The 8168-nt window shown below is 43.6% G+C and overlaps 1 protein-coding gene across 3 annotated transcripts in view; it reads left to right on the top strand.

Annotated features, from left to right (window-relative positions):
• The first annotated feature begins 5609 nt into the window (after positions 1–5609).
• Positions 5610–8168, top strand: part of CIBAR1 (CBY1 interacting BAR domain containing 1) — a 38110-nt gene continuing 35551 nt past the window's right edge. For all 3 annotated transcript variants that reach the window (XM_073330586.2, XM_073330584.2, XM_073330585.2), the window contains exon 1: positions 5610–5691. In XM_073330586.2, coding sequence (XP_073186687.2) covers positions 5663–5691 — 29 coding nt within the window. In that variant the 5' untranslated portion in view covers positions 5610–5662. The remainder of the gene's footprint in view (positions 5692–8168) is intronic.

Raw genomic sequence — 8168 nt, 5'->3', positions numbered from 1 at the left:
GTGGAAATTTGTGAAGCACCCTAGTTACTGTTCTAGTACTTGGTTCATCCTTTCTGGTTGGCCATGTTCGTGGATGATAGGGAGTTCAGTAGATGTATGAAGACACTGTTCTAGTAAGTGCAACACCTCCTTCTGAACCATGACACAAACTGGGTTACCCTCTTTGAAGTGGTGTGGTCTGAGAGGATGTGGATGCAGAAATCATGGGAGATGAGGAAGCAGGTGGTGTCCTCAGGAGGGTGAGTTATGTGCAGGGGATAAAAAGTGCCATCTTTGTAAGATGGTCCATCACTGTCAAGATGGTACAGAAATCCTTGGATTTAGGGAGTTAGACAATGAGGCCTGTGGTGACCTGGGCTGAGGACCTTGCAGAGGTCTCAACATGTATTAGCATTCCAAAAGATTTAGTCTGAGGTCACTTCATATGGGTGCAGGTGTCACATGATCCGAAATAAGCCTGAACATCAGACCGTAGTTTTGGCCACAAGAATGATCAACATGTTTGGCTTTTACCTGACTGAAAGGGCTCACGCAAAGGACATCGTGGCATAGGCAAAAAGCTTCCAGACAAGGGTTTTCCTGGGGGGACAAGTATGCTCATAATGATGAAAGGAGTCAGTCTCTCCGTGTAGTTTCAGCTGAGGATTTGGTATCAGAGGTTAGGAACTTCTGGGCAAAACCCAGGTGTGGTGCCTGGCTGGGAATCCCAGGAACCCTGGTCTAGGAGCCAAAAGGCAGTTGGTTTGGCAGTACTCTGAGCTAAATATCACTATGTATCATTGCCAGGTGATACTTGGGTCATGCTTGGCCAGCCAGGGATTCCAAGTATCCTAGGAGAGTGTGGGGACTGGATTAAGCTGAACTGAAAGAATTCATGGTGTTTCTCAATTACTGCTTCCAGAGCTGGAGTTTCCTGATTCATAGGACCAGAGGTGGCCATCAACTGTCTCAACCAGATCGTACTTGGGCTACTGTGGCATCCATGAAATTATTCTCTTCCCCAGAGTCAAAGCCCACTGGAGGGAAAAAACCTGTCTGGAGCCCTAAAGTCAGAGTTGTAGCTGCAGCTATAGATGAAGGGATGATCTTGAGGAGGTGGGGAGGATGCCTGGAAGGACTTGCCGAGTGGGGTTTTCTATGTTATCCAAGCTCAACCCCCATTAGCAAGGCTAGGCAGGGGCATTTCCCCAAAGCCACTCAGTTCAGGGCCTGGTCTGGGTAAACAGAAGCCACATGGCCCATGCTGCCACAGTAAAAACCACAAATTATTTTGCCATCACAAATCCAAAGTCACAGAGCAAAACTCTTCCTTCTATACATCTTTAGTAACATCTGCATTCCTAACTATACACTGCAATATGTGCTTCATGATTGGCTTGGTTACTTTTCAGGAACCAATCCTTATGTAGCATACTCTGTCCATGTATAACCTGGTCTCTACATTCCAGGTTTATCTTGTCCATTGTCCCTACCAATTTGTTCCTGCTTATCTTAGCTAGACTGACTCCAGCTTGATGCTTATGTAAGCCTTCTGGAAAGTGGAGGCAAGCAACAAAGGGCTAGGTTCAATACCTAGGGGTTCCTCTTAACAATTCAAAACAGAACTGGTGCAAGCCCGCATTCAGTAATCTGGGAAAACTAAACCCCACCCTGGGCACTTCCAAGAGGCAATATATCCCTTCTCACAAGCACTGAGTCTGTGTATAACAAAAGAAAGCTTTTATTAGAAGGGAAAGGGAATCCAGCATTAATCTGACAAAACACCATGACCACATTCAAAACTATGTAACCATAAGTAAACACCCACCCGACAATATGTTGGGCAGTGTCCTTTGCCTCAATTTCCCATTTGAAGTGTGAAAGTCCAATGAACAAATGTCCCTTTGACATGCCATTCCCTTTTCCCTCCACTGCATCCTATTCACAGCTGGTTGGTTGTCTTTGATCAGCTAAGGCTCAGAATTCAGAGGGGGGCATTCATGTGGGTTCACCTGCCACCCCTGAAAAGGAGGGGGCGTCAAGCCATGACTCCGCTGCTGCTGTATAGCTCTGTGACTGCTTATGTCTGCTGCTGTTATCTCTGCTATTGTCTCTGCTGCCACAGCTGGGTGCTTGCTGCTGCTGTTTTCTCTGCCACTCACTGCCACTTCTGTAACGTGGTGTTCTGAAGTTCCATGGCTTAGCCCAGCTCTTAGTGATTTCATTGTGTAGCAGGGAACCTCACAGCTAATGCAGCATCTGCACTGTTTTCACCGCAACACTGTCCCCACACTAGGCCTAAGGGTTAGCTCTGAGACCAGCCCATCAGTGACTGAACTCTGGTAATCACTGACCAAAAACAAGGACTCTCCATTGAGCCTTATTGGCTATGTCTTTCAACACTAAAGAGGGGAGGGCCAAATGGTGTCAAGGATTATTTAAGCAGACGCCACAGGTGGCCGGAGCAAACTGTAATGCCCAAGGGTCAGGCGGGTCAAAGGGCAGTCTAAATCAGTGGTCAGAGTTCACACAAAAGGTCCGATAGCCAGGAGATCCAATCCAAGGGGAATGTATAGCAAGGCCAAGTCAAACAGGGTCCAAGAACCAACCAGCAGAGAATGGCTTATTGCTCAAACAAGGCCAGAAAGGAAGCAGGAAGTTTATATATGGTCACCAGGTAATCAGGGTCAAGACTATTTGGCCAATCAGGAAGCAGGTCATGGAACCCTAGAAGCTGGCTTACCCAAATCTGTGAATTCCATGGCAATTCAATAATTTGGTATTGCATGACAGCTAAGACTGTTTCCCAATGACCCTGTGGGCCTGGGTTTGAGACCAGTGTCTTGATACCTATGCCATTAATTATGCTTATAGTTATAAAGATTTTCCTACTGTCTAACCTAAATTTCCTTTGCTGCAGAATAAGCTGATTACTTTTTACCCTACCATCGGCAGACATGGAGAACAACCGATCACAATCCTCTTTATGACAACCTTTTACATATTTGAAGACTGCTGTATTTCAAGTCCTAAACAAAATAACCAAGAGTAGTTTAAGTTTAGCAGTTTTCAGTATCCATAAAAAATGCCCAATCATGAGTTTACAAGATTTTCTAATCTAGTCAAAGGCACAGTTTTAAGATAAATAAAGTATGTACTGGATGCCACCAAGTGGTAGCTGTTATCACAAACCAATATCCTTGTTATTATCCCATTTTAAGCCAGCACTTCAACTGCAGGAAATATTGATTTAATGTTACAAAGTTAGTGTCCTGATACAGCAGTTTGTTGGGAACCTGATACTACTGCTGGGGAAAGAGATAAAATATTCCATTAGGGTTAAATTCTATTCCTACTTTCATGGCAAAACTTCCATAGGCAGCAGGTTTAAAACAAACAAAAGGAAGTATTTTTTCACACAGTGCAATCAATCTGTGGAACGCCTTGCCAGAGGATGTTGTGAAGGCCAAGACTATAACACGGTTCAAAAAAGAACTAGATAAGTTCATGGAGCATGGGTCCATCAATGGCTATTAGCCGAGATGGGCAGGGATGGTGTCCCTAACCTCTGTTTGCCAGAAGCTGGGAATGGGCGACAGGGGATGGATCACTTGATGATTACCTGCTCTGTTCATTCCCTCATTGGTCACTGTCAGAAGACAGGATACTGGGCTAGATGGACCTTTGTTCTGACCCAATATGGCCATTCTTATGTTCTTATTTTTTTCTAATGAGCTTGTTTTTAACTAAAACACCCTTGTGACACTCTGTACCTTAAAGTAGCACCCTGGAGCCCCCATATTCACTACTGTGAATTATATGTTTTTTTACAATGCATGCCTTGTGAGGTATCATTAGAAGAGTCTTGATCCGTTGAACATTAATATTCTGTTGGACTGTATGTACTATCATTGTACGTGAAGTTATGAAGTATTATTATATATGTATTATATAGCCTCTCTATTGTTGGTTCATGAGTGGCTGGGAGGTAATTCATGTAACTCAGTTGGCTGTGTCCTTACTTGTGGATGTCTGTGTAAGTACAGTACCTACCAGAGGCTTGTAGCTTGACATCAGCATCACAGTATGAGAGGCAGCCCAAGTTGGTGGGACAGAGGACTCAACAGTCCCACAGTCCACGTTGCATCCCAGGGACCCCATCACTACCCTGAACCTGGAACTGATAACTGCTACATTAACAGATAGTTGCTCCCAGAACCTGTCTCTTGATCTTGAGAAAAAAAAGACAGAAACAGAGCTGGTCAAGACCCCTGGTTCAAGCAAGGGAACTGTAGGATCCTCTTCTGAAAAAATGAACAAAAATAAAGGGAAGAGGGCTGGGGGGAGGGTTTAAAAACCAACATAGAAGTTGTTGAAGTTAGAATGGCAATAGCAGAGTTCACCTGGAATTAAATTTTTTATGCTCATTTTAAGAATGTCGGGCACCTACATACTACTGTGATTGATGTGCCTCAAATTTGATAGAAAGATGGAGAGGTTGCTAGCATAGCTACATCTGCAAACAGAATAATAATAATAATAATAAACTTAAATAATGTAAGAGAGTATGTAAGAAAACTTCTGCAAATTTCAACAAAAATAATTCAACTTGAAATAGGAACAGTCTTATAAAGTTATAAAACATAAAAACAGTATGTGCTGGGTCAAAAGAGGTGGTCAGACCAACATATATGCATAACAGACCAATACTATATAAGACCTGATGATGCAAGCTAATCCTTGCAGATGGACCTCTGTGCCCATGTGGATCAGTTTGTAGTAACACACCTTCGCCTATTCCATTAACTGAAATGAAGATGATTGTATGTTGCAGTGATGTCCTACATATATATCCAGTCTATGCTAACTACTGAAATGCTGCTACATTCCAGTCCAGAGGGGGTTGTACTTCAGTGGTGGCTGAAATGATTTCTGGATTACCAGATTCTGCCCTGGTTTGTGTGCTTGAAGCTTGCACACAAGAGGTTCCAGTCTGTGATGATGGGCAATTGTTTGCCATTGCTGAAAGACTGGTAGCATCCCTCAAGGATCATATCTCCCATGTTTCAGAGTAACAGCCGTGTTAGTCTGTATTCGCAAAAAGAAAAGGAGGACTTGTGGCACCTTAGAGACTAACCAATTTATGCTTATGCTCTAATAAATTGGTTAGTCTCTAAGGTGCCACATCTCCCATGTTGTTCAACATACAGTATATGGGTCTGATTCAAAAATCCTCGTCCAATCAGTCTTTGACTTCAACGGGCTTTGGGTAAGAGTGTATGTGAGGCCTCTTGAGGAGAAGATTTCTAAACTCAGGGTTAGACGATCATCAATAGACACCAGATCCATAGCTGTATATCTCTGGCCCAGGAATGCGGCAAAATGCTCTCTGTACTCTGGAGGAATACCGGATGGTAGTGCCAGCTGGATGTCAGAGCTACCTTGTCCTCAGCCCTAGTGTGGCTGGTGGGTAGAAGTTGGCATTATTAGGACACAGAATCGCCGGTTAGGACTTGCCGGGAGGCAACGAGTCTTGGCATCATTCAGTCAGACTCTAAGCCTGGGAAGGCGTTGGGGGAGGGCCAGGCTCAGCAGCCCGGGCCGTGGGCGGCGCTCGGTGTCCATGGGAACTGGGTGTCAGCGGAGCGTGCGCCGCGGCTCCCCTTCTCTCCCGGCCGCCACCATGATGCTAGGCCGCGGGCTGGACGCCAGGTAAGTGCGGTGCCCCCTGCTCCGGGTGCCTAGAATGGCGCTCCCCTCCCCTCCCCTCCCCTCCCCTCCCCCGCCCGCGTCTGGCCGAGAGGTCTGGGCTGCTGGAGCGCGGAGCGGGAGGGGGCAGACAAAGCCCTCGCTATCGGGGCGCGGGAGGGGGGCAGGGGGACGGCGTCCCGTTAGCGGGAGGAGAGGGGGCGGAAGCCCCTGCTAATGAGGTGGGAGCGGGGGCAGAGTCCCTCCCTGTTACTTGTGGCTAGGCTTGGGGGAGGGGGAAGGAGGGAGAGGTTGGCTCTTTGGCTTCCCCAGTCCTGATTTGTTACCCATCGGCCGCAGGCTTTTGAGACAGGGTGCCCTGAGGTTTGGGGGGGCTGGGTTTATTATCTTCATATTAGCTGTTTTATATTTGTCTAAAGTTGATGAGTCCAGGCTTTATGTTGTGTTTTAATTTAAGGGGGGGGGAAGAGGGGTTTTGCCAAAAATAGCTTTTAAAAATCTAAATACAATAGTTTGGGTAGGGCAACAGAGGATGTTCAAAGTGAAAATAAAGCCGGATCTATTCCAACAAAAAAGTATAGTAACCTGCACCCATACATGACCAGTCTCGTTCCGCTCATCCCATCTGTCTGCTTTAAGCCATTTCATACTGTGCCCATCACTATAAAGTCTAGGCAACAAAATGTATCTAGGGGTTTAGTATGCTGGGATAAAATGAAGACTAGTTGTTAATATAATCAAGCCTTGTGCTCTCAGTCCTTTTATTGCCTTTAAGTAGCATTTTAAAAAACAAACTAACCTTTTCACACCTTCCTTTAAGGAAATGTAATTCGTATCTGTCAGAATTGAATGCTGTTCACATGGGGAAACTGTAGGCACAAAGTTGCTGAATGTTTGGGCAGACCAGTTAAATTCCCTCTCATTATTTGAAGTGGGGAGGTGGTGGTTATATGTAAACAAGGTCACACAGTTCAATAGGAGAGGGGAGGGACCCCTCACTAGAGATTATCTTTCGATTAGTGTTAATTGTGGAAGAAAGATTGTATGATGGGCTTTTCAATGAGATTTTTTTATATTCTCACTCAGTTTGAGAAATATCCCTTATTTAGATGGTAGCAGACTTGAGAAAAGCATTGGAAGCTGGGAGACTATCCCCTGGTGTTTGTCTTTAAAAGAAAACAACCTCCCTACCTCAAATTGTGCCTGCTTACTTTGAGGTATCATAAACTGATCTTCCTCTGCAGTGGTATTTTCTTCCAAAAGACTTAGGATAACATACACACATTCATTTTGAGCATGTATTTTCACATCTCTGTCTTGTCAAGAAAATATAAACTGTGAGACAATACTCTGGTCTTGAAGTATTGAATTTCCTTTGATTTTTTTGGGTTTGGAAGGTTGGTGACAGTGGTCAAAATTAAAAGCCAGGATCATTTCAGGCTGTCAGAATTGCTACTCACACAAATGAAAGAGGTGTTAATTTTTTCCTCCACATAAGTGAGATGTGAGCAAATTCCAAGGCTAAGGATCTTGTCCTGTGTTGCTAATAACATAGGGCCTGATCTTTCATACCATACCATACCAAGCACAGTGTTTGAGCAGTTTTATTGGGGCCAATGGGACTTCTTACGTACTCTGCAATTGGTAGTTAACATTTGCAGAATTAGGTTATTGTTGTGGGCATCAAGCAATGGAATGAATCCATTGAGAATCATATGAACTTCAGCAGCAGTAGAATTATGTTGCCAGTAACACTGAAGTGCTACTATATGTAGGACCAGCAGAGCTGAGACCCTCAACTGAAGGCACTTATTAAACAGAGAGGAGGAGGAGACTGAAGTATCAAGCAAAATATTAATGCCCACTGATTAAGTCTTGACTTCAATTTATGGAATGGTTTACGAAGATTAATAAGTATAAAATATGCAGGTGTTTGGTTGGAAGTTGAAATTTAAGTCCCACTCAGAACCCATCATTAGCTTGAGTTTCTGAATTAATTAATAAAATTCTTATCAAATACATAGCTTTGTATTAGTATTAAAATTCATACTCATATAAAAAGCAAAATATAACCAATGAAAGTAATTTACATATATATTATTTTACCCTTACAGTTAATACATTCAGTCAAAGATGCTGATATGTGAAAATTTACCTTGCATTTTTTTGACAATCCACCCTGTTTCACAAGACCATACCTATGAACTCTAAGGAGGTTAGGTAGAGAAGGTACCTGCTTCAAGGACTTCCTAAGCTCTACTGGAGCATAGTATTTGAGTTCCATTGGGCAGACACATATTTCTGTAAATACTCCTCCTCCTGCCAACCCACCTAACCAAAAGGCTCACATAAAATTTTATGCACCAGAGTTTTACTCTGCAACATTTTATGTTGTTGGTATTGCATAATGAAAACTTTATTTGTTTGCTATTGTGATGGAAATAGCATTATAAATATTTCTTACAATTAGGTTTTTTATT

Source organism: Lepidochelys kempii, chromosome 2 (genome assembly GCF_965140285.1).
Source record: "Lepidochelys kempii isolate rLepKem1 chromosome 2, rLepKem1.hap1, whole genome shotgun sequence".
Taxonomy (NCBI): Eukaryota; Metazoa; Chordata; order Testudines; family Cheloniidae; genus Lepidochelys; species Lepidochelys kempii.
This window is presented reverse-complemented; position numbering and strand designations above follow the sequence as displayed.